At 42.8% G+C, this 17,189-nt stretch overlaps 1 protein-coding gene across 1 annotated transcript in view; it reads right to left on the bottom strand.

The window, feature by feature from the left end:
* The window catches only part of TUSC3 (tumor suppressor candidate 3), a 419,569-nt gene extending 404,165 nt beyond the window's left edge, over positions 1 to 15,404 (bottom strand). Inside the window, exon 1 of the mRNA XM_056558704.1 lies at positions 15,250 to 15,404. Coding sequence (XP_056414679.1) covers positions 15,250 to 15,360 — 111 coding nt within the window. The 5' untranslated portion in view covers positions 15,361 to 15,404. The remainder of the gene's footprint in view (positions 1 to 15,249) is intronic.
* Between the last annotated feature and the right edge of the window lie 1,785 nt (positions 15,405 to 17,189).

Raw genomic sequence — 17,189 nt, 5'->3', positions numbered from 1 at the left:
CTGTCTCATGTATTGAACTCTGCCACATAAAATCTGCAGCTTCAAATTCTGCGCATCAAATATGAATACATCTTTACATAGTTTAAACATAACTAAACCAAAATCTCCATTGAATAGTTACCCATCTGTAGACAGCTGTTTTCAAGTTCATCACCTTGTCAGTACAGAGCAAGGTGCTAGCTGGTTATTTGAGAGGTCATTGCTGTAGACCTAAAAGTATGCTTTCTTGTGGAAGAGAGCGCCAAACTGGTATGTGGAGACATATAGTCCATGCAATGCTTCACTAGGAAAAAAAATATGCATAGCTGCTTCCCTACATATGGAAGTGAGCTTGCTTTTTAGTGCTTCTGATTGGAGGTAGTGTCACTGTGTGTCAATGTTAAGCCCTTCAAAGAGCCTTGTAACATGATCCAGAGGTGCACTGTAAGACTCCAAGAAGAAACTTTACCCCTTTCATCTCATGCTATGTGATACATTTCTTGCATCTTTGGACACCAAAATATTTTACACCAAAATTATGGTGTGCATTGTCGCATTTAAAGCCACACCCCCTTCCACCAAGATACACTTATACACTAAGCCATACACTTTTTTTGTGCATTTAGACTAGTAAAATCGACCATACAACTCAGGATATAGGAAAAGACTGAATAAGGGCCCATTCACACAATGTTTTTTTCCGAGTGGAGTTTCACTTGCAGATTATGGAACCGCAGCCTCCTATTGTTTCCAATGGGATTTTGCTACACCATTCACAACGCGCAATTTTCCCAGTGGAGATTTCAGACTCCATTTTTGAGAATGAAAATGTTCATTGTTTTAGCAGATTGTGCTTGGAAATGCCTTGACATCTATTGAGATGCATTTCTCATCGGACCTAGCCCTGTCTTGTTTTGCCAGCTCCAGATGGAATCTCAGCCTTGAATATCTCAGGTAGAGATGAGCGAATCAAAGCTGATGAACCCAAGTTCGTTGCAAATTTCATGAAATATTCGATTTGCAACAAATGCGAATATCACCGCAATTCTATTGTGCAAATCGCTTAATTAAACTCCATTTACTGCGGTCCAGGCTCCAGGGCATCTAAAATGGCGGATGCACATGTCAGTACATGGGGCAAGGAACGCTGGGAAGGTAAGTAGGCGGGATGACCCTGAATCACATGAAGGATGCCGCCTATCAGCAGCCAGTCACCTCTGTGATGTCACAGCCCTATTTAATCGGCAGCCATATTGCGGCTCGTCACTTCATTCATTACACGAAAATCACTGTGTGTGTGTTACACAGAAAAGCTCAATCCAGCAGCGTTTCACATCCTAGTCACATCAGTGTTCTGGTGGACAGAGAGCAGTGTTTTTTTCACTGAATTTTTTTTTTTACTGCGGCCATTAACCTCCCAGTTACTTTCTTCAGCATTGTATTACAGAGAGGGGCAGGTAGCTGTGTGTTGCTTCATACATTTCAACAAGCTGCCTAAACATCATAAACCTTAGCAGAGGAGGCAGGAATAATTTTTCAACGGAATTCTGTGTCATTGTTCCACAACAAATCATATGCTGGTTATATTAGTCTGTAGATGGTATAATAACCAGCAGTCCATTCCTAATAGTCTGTGACAGAGTGACATTTTGTGTTTAGTACACATATTTTTTTGTACTACAGCACTGTTGTGTTCTGCTGGTGTTGTGCAAAAATACTTTTTTTAAGCGTAGTGTACCGCATTTTTTTGCCCTTCTAAGTGCATACCACATACGTACATCTAAGTAGTGTACTATTTTGTACCTGTTAATCTGTCAAGGGCCTAGATACTGTGAAAGTCCAGGCAAAAGTAATCACCAGCTGTTTTTTTACTAAAATATGTTTTTTTAAGCGTACTGTACCACACTATTCTGCCATCATAAGTGAATACCACATACCTACATCTAAGTGGTGTACTATTTTGTGCCTGTTAATCTGTCAAGGGCCTACATACTGTGAAAAGACAGCCAAAAGTAATCACTGGCTGGGGTTTTTCTCAAATAATTATTGAAGCTTACAGTAGCCCATTTCTCTGCCCTCGTAAGTGCATACCACATACCTACATCTAAGTAGTGTACTATTTTGCACCTGTTAATCTGTCAAAGGCCTACATACTGTGAAAGTCCAAGCAAAAGAAATTACCAAAATATATAGAAAAATTGAGGCTCAGAGTCATGAATATTAGATACAAATTAATTTATTGATAATAAGATATTCGTAATATTTGTGTCTTTTGACCCATAGGGCCCTTGCGGGTCAGCAGAAATACACTGATATATTAAATAGTCTATACATAAAATATTCAATGCATACAATATGGCAAATAATTATTTAAAACTAATAAAATACATAAAATGAAAAAAAACATTAAAATTATTCGCTAAGTGTCCACAGCGGACACTTAGTGAATAATTTTAATGTTTTTTTCATTTTATGTATTTTATTAGTTTTAAATAATTATTTGCCATATTTTATGCATTGAATATTTTATGTATAGACTCTTTAATATATCAGTGTATTTATTTCTGCTGACCCACAAGGGCCCTGTGGGTCAAAAGACACAAATATTACAAATATCTTATTATCAATAAATTAATTTGTATCTAATATTCATGACTCTGAGCCCCAATTTTTCTATATATTTTGTATAATTTTTGGCGCCTTGGGTACAGGTGTTATTTGGGCAGCCCGAGTCACAGGTTGTCCGGGAGAAAAGGTCCTCTCTAATATTTCTTCAAAAGTAATAACCAGCTGGTGTTTTACAAAAATATGTTTTTTTAAGCATCCTGCAGCACATTTTTCTTCCCCCATAAGTGCATAGCACATACCTACCTCTAAGTGTTGTTACTCAGATACTTTTTTAAGTGTACTGTAGCTAATTTTTATGCCCTCATGAGTGCATACCACATACATACATCAAATTGTGTATTATTTTGTACCTGTTAATCTGTCAAGGGCCTAGATACTGTGAAAGTCCAGGCAAAAGTACACATCTGCTGCTGTTCTAGACAAATACTGTTTTAAGTGTAGTGAAGCGTATTGTACTCCCCTCATATACGCACTAAGTATGTCACACAGAGAAGTGCCAGGACATGCATAGAGGAGTGGCAGAGGCCTAAATACAACAGGTAGAGTTCGCAGCAGACTAGGGGCGAGTGGCAGCTAGCGGTCGTGTCTCGACCAGCAGCCCATCTGTCGTCATCGATTGGTTAACACGGTCATCCACTTCATCACAATTGACATCTGATACCCCCAGTAAACAGCCAGTGAGTTCCTCAGACACAACCTTCCATTGGCAAGGCCTGGGAGAAGTCCCTGTCCTGCCATTGCCTCTGTCCTATGCTGTTCCCTCCCCTACAGAAGTATCTTATGCTGTGGGTTGAGCTCCACTATTCACTGAGGATGATCAAATAGAAGACAGTCAGCAGCTACTGCCCAGCCAACAAGTGAAGGAGACATCTGCCGCTTCCTCCAATAGGGGGCAAGTAGTGATGAGGAGAGTTAGGTGGAAGGTGTTGTTGCCAGGGTTCAGGGTCCTGAAGCAGACACTGTTGTGGAACCTGTGGAGGACATCAGTAACGTGCAGACACTTGATGATGATGATGATGATAATGAAGCCGATTGCAATTGGGAGGCGGGTGCAGAAGGGTCATCATCATCAGGAAACGAGAGTTGCAGGTTGCCCGTGAGGCAGCAGCTGAGTTGGCAAGGTGGTAGCATGGTTTGCAGTCAGCAAGGTGGCAGAAGTGGAAATTCTGCAGCCAAAGGTGCCCAGGGGAGACCACCTGCATCGCGGCAGCCTACCTTCCCAGGAGGTAGTGGAACAGAGGTTCCTGGAGATGGCAGCAGGAGCAGTCAAGTAGTGCGGACTGTTGGTGGGAAAATTAGCTACTCGGCGGTGTGTCAGTTTTTCATCAGTCATCCGGAGGAGGTTCACATAGCCACATGCAAGATATGTCGCAGAAGGTGAAGCGTGGCCAGGGACCACGACCCTGCTTCAACATATGCTTTGCCACCATAAAGCAGCCTGGGAGAACCGTGGCTCCGATGTAGTGGTCCAGCCTGCTACCTCACCCAGAGGCACGCCGCTCCCTCTTTCAACCAGCCAAGGCTCCACCACCTCAGCCGAAGGAAGCTGTGTGTCATACCCTCCTTCTGTCGCTCCAGATGCTCCTGCTCCTCCTATTTTTAGTCAGCCATTCAGCCAACAATCCATCGGCAAACCCATGTCCAATAGTATGCGCCCTCTCATCCAATGGCACAGAAGCTGAATGTGCTCCTGTCCAAGTTGCTGGTGCTGCAGTCCCTCCCTTTTCAAGTGGTGGACTTTGCACCTTTCAGAGAACACCCTCCTTGAGCTGCAGCATCAGAACGGTATCCCCCAACATGGTCTGATTTGTGACGTTGCCACACGCTGGAATTCCACCCTCCATATGTTCGACCGACTGTACGAACAGAGAAAAGCCATTGCCGATTTCTTGATGATCCATGAAGATAAAGGTACTCCCCTGTGTAACTTCAATGTGAACCAGTTGCAGCTTATACGTGACACCTGCCGTTTACTCAGGCCCTTTGAGGAAGCCACATTATAAGTAAGTCGCCAGGATTAGGGGAAGAACAACGACATTCCACTGCTTCATTTCTTGCAACATGTGTTGGAAATGATGGCTGGTCAGGGCACTGGAGATGTGGCGCCTACATCTCATGGCCATATGAGCCCTGTGGGGGCTGAACTGGAGGAGGAGGGGGAGGGGCACAGTGGAGCAGAGTTTAGGTTTCACCAAATGGGCAGTTTTTCTAGTAATCAGACAGGAGAAGAGGAGCAGGAGCAGCCAAAGGAGCTAGAGGGTTATGAGGAAGGCGAGACAGAGGACCCAGACACACCGTGGCAGTATGCAGTGGAGATGGAGTCAGGGAGTTCCTCCGAGTCACTTGCACAAATGACACGATGCATGCTTACTTGCTTTCGTAGTGACAGCCGAATTGTCACCATTCAGCAGCGTTATGACTTCTGGATCTCAACCTTATTGGACCCTCGCTACCGCCACAAAATAGGGGTCTTTTTTACACCCACTGATAGGGAGGACAAAGTGACCTACTACAGAGGCATCCTATGTAGTCAGTTGGCTGATGCCTATCGTCACCATCGTCCATCCTCTCGCAGGTCTGAATCGGACAGGAGCAGTACCAGCTCCATAAGCAGCAGCCTGAGTCTACAGTCGTTGATGAGTAGCTTTCTTCACCCGCAGAGTGAAGCAACTCACCAGCAGCAGGTGGACCTGGAGCAGGACCTAAACCAGCAGGTGGTGGCATACCTTGACATGCCCATGCCAACACACCTTGAAGATCTGCTGGACATCTGGGCAGCCAAACTTGATTTGAGGCCACAACTAGCAGAGTTTTCACTGGAAAAGCTGTCCTGCCCTGGAAAAGCTGTCCTGCCCCCCCATCAGAGCCGGTGTTTAGTGTGGCAGGGGCCATAGTCACGAAAAATGTGGAGAGACTGAGCTTTGTAAAGATGAATCAGGCATGGATCAGCCAGGATTTCAAACCACCAATGCCTGATGCATCAGAGTAGATTGACCATGGTGCCACACTAACTCTTCACAAATATGGATAGTGCCAAACAGATTTAATAGCAACATGTAGAGAGTAATGAGGTCCGGCACTAACGTAACTAGGGTGGGTCCGCTGTAGGAGTTAGCAGTAGTAGAAGCTTGCTGACAGTGGATATGTGGTGGTGCAATGTCCGTAGAAGTAGATGACAAATATACAGATAGAAAACACGGGACAGCACTCACCATCCAAGTAGACTTTATTACCAAGCGTTCGGAGGCATCTGAAATGAACTCAGGTGGAAGAAAGGAGCACAGCCGGGACAGACTGTTTCATGCTATTAGCTAATAGCGTGAAACAGTCTGTCCCGGTTGTGCTCCCCGCCTCCACCCGGGTTAATTTCGGATGCCTCCGAATGCTTGGTAATAAAGTCTACTTGGATGGAGAGTGCTGTCCCGTGTTTTCTATCTGTATATTTGCCAAACAGTTTTAAGGCGCTGCTCCCCAGTTACAAACATTCCTCCGCATAAGACCTTTTTTCACCCACCTTCGTCACCGGGAACTGGTATTGCCACACACCGCACCACTCCTTTTCAGGATTCCTGATGCTGCTGCCACCTCCAGGCTTTCTCATTCAGCCACTATATGGTTTCTTCTCATGCTTCAGCCAACTCCAGGCTGTGTCATTCAGCCACTATATGGTCTCCTCATATTGATGCCACCTCCAGACTGTCTCATTCAGCCACTATATGGTCTCTTCTCATGCTTCAGCCAATTCCAGGCTGTGCCATTCAGCCACTATATGGTCTCCTCATACTGATGCCACCTCCAGGCTCTGTCATTGTGCTGCCATGTGACAGGTGGCTCCTTGTTAAATTTGGTCCCTTGTACCCACATGCTGGGGCCCAGTACACTAAAACTTGGGAGTTAAAATTTAAATTTCAAAATCCTCTATTATGTATTTAAAAATCTCAAATTTCAATGGTCTCCTCATGCTTCTGACAACTCCAGGCTGTGCCATTCAGACACTATATGGTCTCCTCATGCTGCCAACACCTTCATGCTCTGTCATTTAGCCATTGTATGGTCTCCTCATGCTGCCAACACATCCACGCTGTGTCATTCAGCCACTATATGGTCTCCTCATGCTTCAGCTTCATCCAAGCTGTGTCATTCAGCCACTATATGGTCTCCTCATGCTGCCAACACTTCCACACCGTGTTATTCAGCCATTGTATGGTCTCCTCATGCTGCCAACATCTCCATGCTGTGTAATTTAGCCACTGTTTGGTCTCCTCATGCTCCCAACACCTCCACGCTGTGTTATTCAGCCACTATATGGTCTCCTCATACTGATGCCACCTCCAAGCTCTGTCATTATGCCGCTCTGCGGCAGTGATTCTAAAAGCGATGCCTGTAATCTGCATGTCATTCTGAACAGTATTATTTCACTAGCCCAGCACACTCCAAATGCATATTAGAACAAAGCAAAGTGTTCTGCACCCCTATTGAGGCTCTCTGTAGACCAGAAATAGCTGTTTTTAATATAGATTTGCCACAAATAAATTAGTCTCTAACCCAATTTTTTCGAAAAATTTGGTGAATCGCCTTAATCAAATTTTTCAAAAGTTTGCTCATCTCTAATATCAGGGCCAAAATTCTGTTCTGTGAATGAGTCTTAACACTATGTGCTCCCTCTTAAGGCCATGCGACTATGGATTTTTTACCCAGGAGATTGTGTGTGCAGTAGGCGCCGCTGGAATGAATCGGTGCTATGACTGCTTGGACATGCACCATCCCGATGATGGCAATGCAGTTCCAGGTGGAATTCTGCCGAACTAAACATGTATCTTTTGGCGGAATCTGTGATTGGGATTCAAGTGGCAGAAATTTCACAGTGTGAACAGTGCAGCAGAATCCCATACAAGTCAATGGAAGGTTGCTGTAATGAATCTGTCATAGTGTACAAGGAGCCCTTAGTGTTAACTAGTCAGAGACTTTGATTATTAACCCTTCACATGTGGGTCTGTTACTCTTCTAGCTAAGTTCAGCATGTACATAAATATTTTATATACCTTATGTGACATAAAGTTTTATCTATCGCCTCTGCACATAAAATTTCAGCAATTTCATAGTGGCCAGAAAATGTCATAGAGCAGTAAAAATCTCAAAAATCTCTTGACAGTTAGACTACCTACTGTTAAAAGTAAAACTGTTTTATATATATATATATATATATATATATATATAGCAAAGAATATAACCGAGCAGCACAACCTTAACTGATACAAGCGGGTGCAGGCAGTGTAAAGGTCCCGGGTCAGGGGGCCCATAGATAGCCACTCCACAAATGAGAGACCGCAGCACTCCAATGGATAGGGGAATCCACTCAGGCAGGGGGGGATGGACCTCTGGTAGCATTGTAGCCCAGATTATGATGCTGTCTTAGAAGGTAATCATGGCTGCTGCCATATAAATACACCAGAGAGGTCTGACCTCTGCAGGCCACGTAGGTCAGAGAAGCTCAGTTATCTCAAATGAAACTTGATATTGCAAAAACACTATACCAAAAAGGTTATTCCTATAAAATTCCCATCATGACCATTTAGAGGAGATACACAGGAGCTGCAATTCTTTCCCCAGCCAGAGCCATGTGCAACAAAGTTATGGGATCCTCTTTGGGTTTTTTTCTCACAAATTGGGTTAGCCTACATTATATTGTATGGGCCTTCATGTGTCTTTTGGGAACTGCTAAGAGTGGTTAGTAGAATACACCAAAGGACATTGCAATGGCTACAAATGTATGCGGGAAAAACCTACTTTCATTTTACAACTAACACTGACCAAAAAGTGCAGCACAGAATAGCCAAGGTTCAGCTAGAGTTGTTGATAGAGAAAAATGATACAATTTAGCCACAGGCAGTCAGAGTAGCAATTGTCGGTATCAGGGTTAATTTACAGTTTTCCCTGTCTTTTACTTTTCTGCTATCTTTCATCATTACTATAACAGCTTAAGAGGGATAAGAGGGATAGGTATTGGCCATATAGTCCAGATTTTAGGCTGCCTGAACACATGCACTTTTTTTTCAGGTTTATTGATGCAGTTTTTGAAGATAAAACTAGGAGTGGATACAAAAAAGTAATATCCTAATGTGGCCTTAAATAATTCAGTCAGGCAGAAATAGAGTATATTTAAAGTATAATTGCACATATCATTTTCATGCAGTAGTTAATGGGTAAACTGTATTGAAAAAGGAAAAAAAATCCTACATAGCTTCCCTCCTTTTTATCTTCACTCTGTTTCAAAACTTGCATTAAAAAGACATGTGCAAAAGAGTCCAAAATGAAATGGTCTCTAAATGAAATAAAAACACTTAGCTCATATTGTTTGACTTGATAAACTCACAGTTTTCATTTCTGATGCCAGATGTCCTCAATTGAGGAATACAAAGGTTTTCAAAAAGGTGTTCCTAAAAAATGAAGCTGGGAAAAACCTAAACCGAATCAAAAGAATTTTTGTTTCAAAATATATTTTTTAAATGGCATGAATTTGTTAGATTACCCTTAAGAGTGAGGACAATGTGATGTTATTGCTCCTACTGCTGTTAGTGAGCCCCTTAGAATCCCCTCCTCTTATTCTCTAAATCTCAGGGAGCTGGACCAAAGCAGGGCTGTTGTCCTTAGTTTCTTGGCCAATTACAACACAGCATCTACTCTGCCAACACTGAACTGCTGCTACAGGCATGAGAGGGAAGTTTTGAGGTCCCTACTGAGTACACAGCCTAGCCATTCTCTTTACTAACCTCAACCTACTGAGGAGGCCACTCTTCCTACTGAGGGGGCTCTCTAACTTCTAAGGGGGACCGTACGTACTGAAAAGGCAACTCTAACTAATTGACAGCCACTCTTCTTACTAGGAGAGCACTGTACCTACTGGGAGGCACTACCTGGGAGCAACTCTACCTACTAAGAGAGCACTGTACCTATTGGAACAGCTCTTTCTATTAAAATACTGCTCAACTTACCTGAGGGCAACACACCACCTGCTGGGGTGCAACATGAGAGGCACCTTAAAATGGTTGTGAACAAAACGTACGTAAGGGTCTGGAGACAAATCATTTTCAGTATACTGTAGGTGAGGTTGTGGGCTTGCCACCTATTTAGGGTGATGTATAACTAGCAATTGAGCCCTGTATATATTGACCTTACTATTACACATTATTTACCAGTATTTTGGGATGTTTTAAACAGAGTACCAATTAATAAAGCATCCACTCATGAGTTTATATGTTTACATGCAATAATGTATTCCTCTGTTTTTTTAGTGACTTTCTCTAAATATGATAGTCATCTACCTAATAATTGCTTGTTTTTCATGTATTCCTTAATAAAGTGGTAATTTTATACTTTGAGGAGGAATTTTGAACTCTGTTTTTTTTCTGTGTTGGGGTGCACCCCTATCTACTAAAGGGCAGCTTTACTTACAGGTAGCCCGCTCTTCTGATGGGGGGGGGGAGGGACAATACCATAACTACTGTGGTTACAGTTCTACTTACTAGGGGGGAAACTGAAGGCACCAACCTACAAAGGGGGATGTTATCTGCACACTATGTGGGGTCAACATAGGAATGGCTTTGAAAAAGTGCCTGACATGTTTGCAAGGTTCTGTGGAGATAAACAATGGCTGGAATAAATCTTTGTGACGGTCTGCACTGGATGGAGAATAAAAAAGGAAAATAACTCAGAAAAGACCCCCTGAGTGCAATATATCTGTCCCAAGCATAGTTTTTTTTTTTGTAAAATTGGTTTTGATATACTAGTTTTTTCATAAACAATTTGGTGATATATATAATATTGATTTTAGTACAGCAGGATTTGTTAAGTAACAGCACAATATTTATAATGGTATTTATTACTTATGTAGTGGTAAAATTTGACAACGGTATGATTAGAATATAGTGCACCGTTTCATTTTTTGCCAAACAGTCAGAGCAGTACAACTCAAAAAGGCTGATGTTAGGGAAAGGTAGAGAAACTGGGAAGAATTTTAGCTAGCTGTCTCCCTATTTTGCAAAATCTACTGTATTAAAGAAAAAAACAAGACAGTCAGAACCCCTGGTGTAGATTCTAACCACAATTTATGTCTTCTAGCAGTAAAGTGGTGAGGTATGACCTTTTTCCTTTGATAAAAACTCTTGTGTGAGGATACAACATGCAACACTGGAGATTGTTATTGTACTCATACTTTAAATTTTGGTTCACTCTTCTGTATGAAGATTTTTATGAAATGTTGGCTATTTTGGAATCCCCAAGGACACATGTTTGATGTCTTTACACCTTTGTATGGGCAATTAAGAGAATGTCAGGGATAGATCAGGGATATAGAATGATAATCTACATATTGGCTACAGCAGATGGAAATGTAACTTTTTTTATCAACAGTGCTGCCTATGGCCACTCAACATAGCTTACATGCTAATACTCAAATAGGCTTGTTCACATAGTGATTGTGCTAAATGTGGCATGTATATATCAACAAACTATAAAAATGGGATGCCGACATATACAGTGGGGAAAAAAAGTATTTAGTTAGCCACCAATTGTGCAAGTTCTCCCACTTAAAAAAATGATAAAGGCCTGTAATTTTCATCATAGGTATACCTCAACTATGAGAGACATAAAGAGAAAAAAAATCCATAAAATCTGACATTTTTAAAGATTTTATTTGCAAATTATGGTGGAAAATAAGTATTTGGTCAATAACAAAAGTTAATCTCAATACTTATATACCCTTTGATGGAAATGACAGAGGTCAAACATTTTCTATAAGTCTTCACAAGGTTTTCACACACTGTTGCTGGTATTTAGGCCCATTCCTCCATGCAGATCTCCTCTAGAGCAGTGATGTTTTGGGGCTGACTTTCAACTCCCTCCAAAGGTTTTCTATGGAGTTGAGATCTGGAGACTAGCTAGGCTACTCCAGGACATTGAAATGCTTCCTATGAAGCCACTCCTCTGTTGCCTGGGCGGTGTGTTTGGGATCATTGTCATACTGAAAGACCCAGCCATGTTTCATTTTCAATGCCCTTGCTGATGGAAGGAGGATTTCAATAAAAAAATCTCACGATACATGGCCCCATTCATTCTTTCCTTTACACGGATCAGTCTACCTGGTCCCTCTGCAGAAAAACAGCCCCAAAGCATGATGTTTCCACCCCCATGCTTCACAGTAGGTATGGTGTTCTTTGGATGCAACTCAGCATTATTTCTCCTCCAAACACGACGAGTTGAGTTTTTACCAAAGAGTTCTACTTTGATTACATCTGACAATATGACATTCCCCCAATCCTCTTCTGGATCATCCAAATGCTCTCTAGCAAACTTCAGATGGGCCCGGACATGTACTGGCTTAAGCAGGGGGCATGTCTGGCACTGCATGATTTGAGTCTCTGGCGGCGTAGTGTGTTACTGATGGTAGCCTTTGTTACTTTGGTCCCAGGTCATTCACTAGGTTCTCCCCAACCCCCACCCCCCGTGTGGTTCTGGGATTTTTGCTCACCGTTCTTGTGATAATTTCCCAGATCGAGGGAGATTATCAGTGGTCTTGTATGTCTTCCATTTTCTAATAATTGCTCCCACAGTTTATTTCTTCACACCAAGCTGCTTGCCTATTGCAGATTCAGTCTGGTGCAGGTCTACAATTTTGTTTCTAGTGTTCTTCGACAGCTCTTTGGTCTTGGCCGTAGTGGAGTTTGGAGTGTGACTGTTTGAGGTTGAGGACAGGTGTCTTTTATACTGATAACAAGTTTCAACAGGTCCCATTAATACAGGTAATAAGTGGAGGAAAGAGGAGACTCTTAAAGAAGAAGTCACAGGTCCTGTGAGAGACCTGTGAGAGATCTGTGAGAGAGAAATCTTGCTTGTTTGTGGGTGACCAAATACTTATTTTCCACCATAATTTGCAAATATACCTTTGCCATCAGTCATTTCCAAAAAAAAAGGGTATATAACAAAGTATTGAGATGAACTTTTGTTATTGACCAAATACTTATTTTCCACCATAATTTGCAAATAAATTCTTAACCCCTTAAGGATGCAGCTCATTTTCACCTTAGGGACGCAGCCCTTTTTTGAAATTCTGACCACCGTCACTTTAAGCATTAATAACTCTAAAATGCTTTTACCGATTATGCTGATTCGGAGATTGTTTTTTCCTGACATATTCTACTTTATTTTGGTGGTAAATTTTTGTCGTAACTTGCATCCTTTCTTGGTGAAAAATCCCAAAATTTCATGAAAATTTTGAAAATTTTGCCTTTTTCTAACTTTGAAGCTCTCTGCTTGTAAGGAAAATGGATATTCTAAATAAATTTTAGATTGATTCACAAATACAATATGTCTACTTTATGTTGGCATCATAAAATGGACATATTTTTACCTTTTGAAAAAATTAGAGGGCTTCAACGTATAGCAGCAATTTTCAAAATTTTCATCAAAATTGCTAAATCTGAAGGGACAGATGTTACAGAACCACAACTCCCAGCATGCCTGGGCAGTCTAGGCATGCTGAGAGTTGTAGTTTGGCAACATCTGGAGGGCCACCGTTTGGGCACCACTGTAATAGTGGTCTCCAAACTGTGACCATCCAGATGTTGCAAAACTACAACTCCCAGCATGCCCAGACAGCCTTTGGCAGTTTGGCAACCGCTAGAAGATCGCTTTACAACCCCCTCCCTCCCCGTCGCTTCCCTACCTGCGCCGCTGATTTCCGCAGTCTCCACTGATGATCGGCTGTCCCCATGGCATCTTCTGTTCAGGTAACCGCTGCCATCTTCTCCCCCCATTCTGCCCGAAATCCAGGGGTGGGCAGAGTGGGGGGTTTCCATGGCAACCTCCTGTCTTGCGCTTCCATTGGTCAGAATTAATTTCTGACTAATGGCAGGGGATAGGAGGAGAACGCAGCACTGCAATCTTGCTCCTATCCCTCAGGATGATCGGGGCTATTACTGACAGCTCCGATCATCCCTATTTTCCGGGCAATCGGGTCACCAGAGGCCCGATCATCCCGGAATAGCAGAAAATCGCATCTTTGAATTGACATGCGATGTGCCGGGATGCCTGCTGAATGATTTCAGCAGGCATCCCGGTCCTCAACCGGCTAGTGGCGGGGACTGGAATTCCCACGGGCATCTGCATACACCCTACGTCCTTAAGGACTCGGGATGATGGGCGTATGCATTGCGCCCTACGTCCTGAAAAGGTAAAAAAAAATCAGACAATGTAATTTGATGAATTTTTTTTTCTCATTATGTCTCTCATAGTTGAGGTATACCAATGATGAAAATTACAGGTCTCTCTCATCTTTTTAAGGGAACTTGCACAATTGGTGGCTGACTAAATACTTTTTTGCCCCACTGTAAGTGCATAAACAGGCATAAACTCCATTGACTTTAATGATCTGAAAATAGTGATTACTTTCGGGTCATTTCTAATTATTTACATGAGCTATTGAGTCCAAGTCAATATATAAACATGTTCAGGAAATTACTAATACATAGCCATTAGTTGACTAATGAAATCGTTAAAGCATCATTTGTCTTTTAATTAAACTTTTGACAAATTGTCCATACATGTTAAAAGGGTAGATTGGGTTCTCCTCCTAACACCCGCTGCAGTTGACAGTTATAACTCAGTTAAGCTACGTCTTCATAGTTCCAGTTGGCACACATTGTATAACTGTACGTCATGTGTGGCCAAGGGGTTTATGGGCCACACAAACAATCCAGCGATTATTCGTGTGGCCCTGTCTGCACATCAAATTGAGCCGCGTAAAGCTTTTTAAACAAGTACAGATCAAAAAGATAGGTACTTGGTATTGTGCAGCCATGGGCCTGCAGGCAAGGGGGATTGTGGAAAAGTATTGTGCATTGTTGCCTGGCAACAGCAGGGTCACAGTTCAAAGAGTGAACAAGGAAGTGAGGAGATCCATGGGGGAGAAGCCCAGTGCAGGGATGTAGGTCAATTTACCTTTGTACTCCTTTACATATATGTATGGGGTGCAAATGTGATTTTTACCAACTTTACTTTGTAGCACAACCCCTTTAATAGGAAAGAATAATACAGTTAAGCTGCAGACAATGATTGTGTCACATGTAGGTAGAAGTGTACAGCTAGAGTGTTTGCTGTATTTTATCTCTTATTTCATGAGATGTGCATTGTAAACACATTCAGTGTACAGTATGTTCAGGGAGAATTTCTAGCAATATACACCGAAAATAGCCAAAGGCCCCCATTTACAAGACAGAGGCCAAAGGAGAGTCCTTTCGACCCCTGCCCAGTTGCTGTACATCAGTATATTTTTTTCTGTTTACAGTACAGAGTGGCACCTACTTTCACTGCACCTATTAAAAAATAGTATAATGCATAGTATACATTTCTTATTGACATGGAAACCTATGGGATACACATGCCCCAGTATACCAGTACAGCATACTACCTATGTCGGAGCCTTTGATCAGTACAGTGTGTGGAGTCTGAACAGAGCCTAATATACAGAGCTATCAGTAATGATTGCAGTACTACAATGACCTGTCCATACTGTGTCCACACAGCAGCTCCTGTATTTCCAGCACACGGCATATGTGAATGATCAGGAACACATAGTGAAAACAATACCTCCTTCTTCTTTTGTCCTCCCCCGATCTGCAGGCACAAGATCAGGATGAGCAGATGCTGAAGAGCTGTTTTCATGCTGCCAGCCATGACTGTGGAGCTCAGCTTCCCCATCAGCACCTGCTCCACTACTATCAGCTCCCACTGGCTGCACTGTCAGCAAATGAGCGACCGAGGAAGACGCAGAGCATCACTGGTAATGTAGTCTTCTGTGCTCGCAATGGACTACAGCAGAAGGAGGCTTTTGTGCTTGTTTCCTCTGTGTTATAATAGGATTAGGTCATCATTGTTCTTCAGAAGTCAGTAATGTGTTCTGGCATTCTAGTTATTGTTTACTGCAATGCAATAGATCAATATACACGGACAAGCATGTACGTGTGAATTTATTGGCCCTCATTTACAAAGACTGGAGTGTTGGTTAGGTTTTTTTTTTCAGTGTACTCCTCTTTTTTTTCCGTGTGATTTACTAATCTGTCGCCCAATTTCCCTTTCTTTCTGTCGCAGGTTTTTTTTTTTTCTGTCGCACAAAATGTATTCTATGCGACAGAAAAAAGTCTCTGCAAATTCTGACTACATTAGTGCTTGTACTACTACCCCCATCATGGAACAGGGTATGTTCCATGTTGGTGGTAGTAGTACAGGGGCTGAGGGATTGATCGCACCGGGTCTCACTTCTGGCAGCAGCAGCACGAGCCTCCGCTCCCTGCACTGCTTTACTTGTCATTCATAGCGGTGAGCCGGCACCTGTATATATAGATGCGCGGTAGGGGTCAGACACATGGATATATGTCTGACCCTCACAGCATCTATATATACAGGTGCTGGCTCACCGCTATGAATGACAAGTAAATCAGTGCAGGGAGCGGAGGCTCGCGCTGCTGCTCCCAATAGCTTACTTGTCATTCATAGCGGTGAGCTTGCATTTGTATATGTATGATGTGAGGACCAGACATATATCCATATGTCTGACCCCCACAGCATGATATGCAACTGCTGCCCGCTATGAATGACAAACTCTTAGCAGCGAGAGCGGGCAGCAGCCCTCCGCTCCCCCGCTAATAGAGTTTAAGATAAAGATAAAGATTAATATGCGCAGCTTGGGGGGGGGGGGTGGCAGTATATATATATATATAAATATGCGCAGCGGGGGTCAGTATATGTGCAGCGGGGGTCAGTATAGATATATAATAGCACTGGGGGGGGGGGCAGTACATTTATTCAAGTGCAGCGGCCACTAAGTTTGATATAGCGCAGCAGGGGGATATATATATAGAAACGCTGGAGGGACCAGAGATATACACCCCCCCCCCCCCCCACGGATTCTGTACATCTTTGCCCACCACAGTGCTTCTATATTAAAACCCTGTCAGGAGCCCTGATTGGTTCCTCGGTCCCGGCCATTCAGGGCTTCTGGTGAGGAATTTAAAAATGAAAGTTTACAGTACATTGCAGGGGATCGGGACATGCCGCCCGCTCCCTGCTTAATAACTTTTGATCGGATCGGGTCTCAGAAGTGAGACCCGATGTGATCAATCCCTCAGCCCCTGTACTACTACCCCCAACATGGAACAGACCCTGTTCCATGCTGGGGGTAGCAGGATTCACTCCGTTTTGAGTAATTTCCCGACAGCTCCGAGCTGTCGGGTTTCTGTGAAGGAAAACTCACAGGTTTTCCTGTGAGTTTTCTTCACACTCGGAAGGTTTTTTCTCTTTTTGTCGGGAAAAACGCCCCTTTTGTAGTTTTTTTTTCACTCTGAGTGATTTTGATTTTGTCGGGTTGTGCACCAGATTCTGGTGCAAATTCTGGCGCAGACAGAATTCTGGCGCAAAATCCGATAAAAACTGTCGGGATCCTGTTAGTAAATGAGGGCCATTGTGTAAATATAGTTATTTAGAAATACACAATATTGCATGTGTGTGTGCGTGTTTGTGTATCTATGGCT

This window comes from Hyla sarda, chromosome 1 (assembly GCF_029499605.1).
Source record: "Hyla sarda isolate aHylSar1 chromosome 1, aHylSar1.hap1, whole genome shotgun sequence".
NCBI classification, from domain to species: Eukaryota; Metazoa; Chordata; class Amphibia; order Anura; family Hylidae; genus Hyla; species Hyla sarda.
Note: the sequence above shows the minus strand (reverse complement) of the source record. Positions and strands in the feature narration are given on the sequence as shown.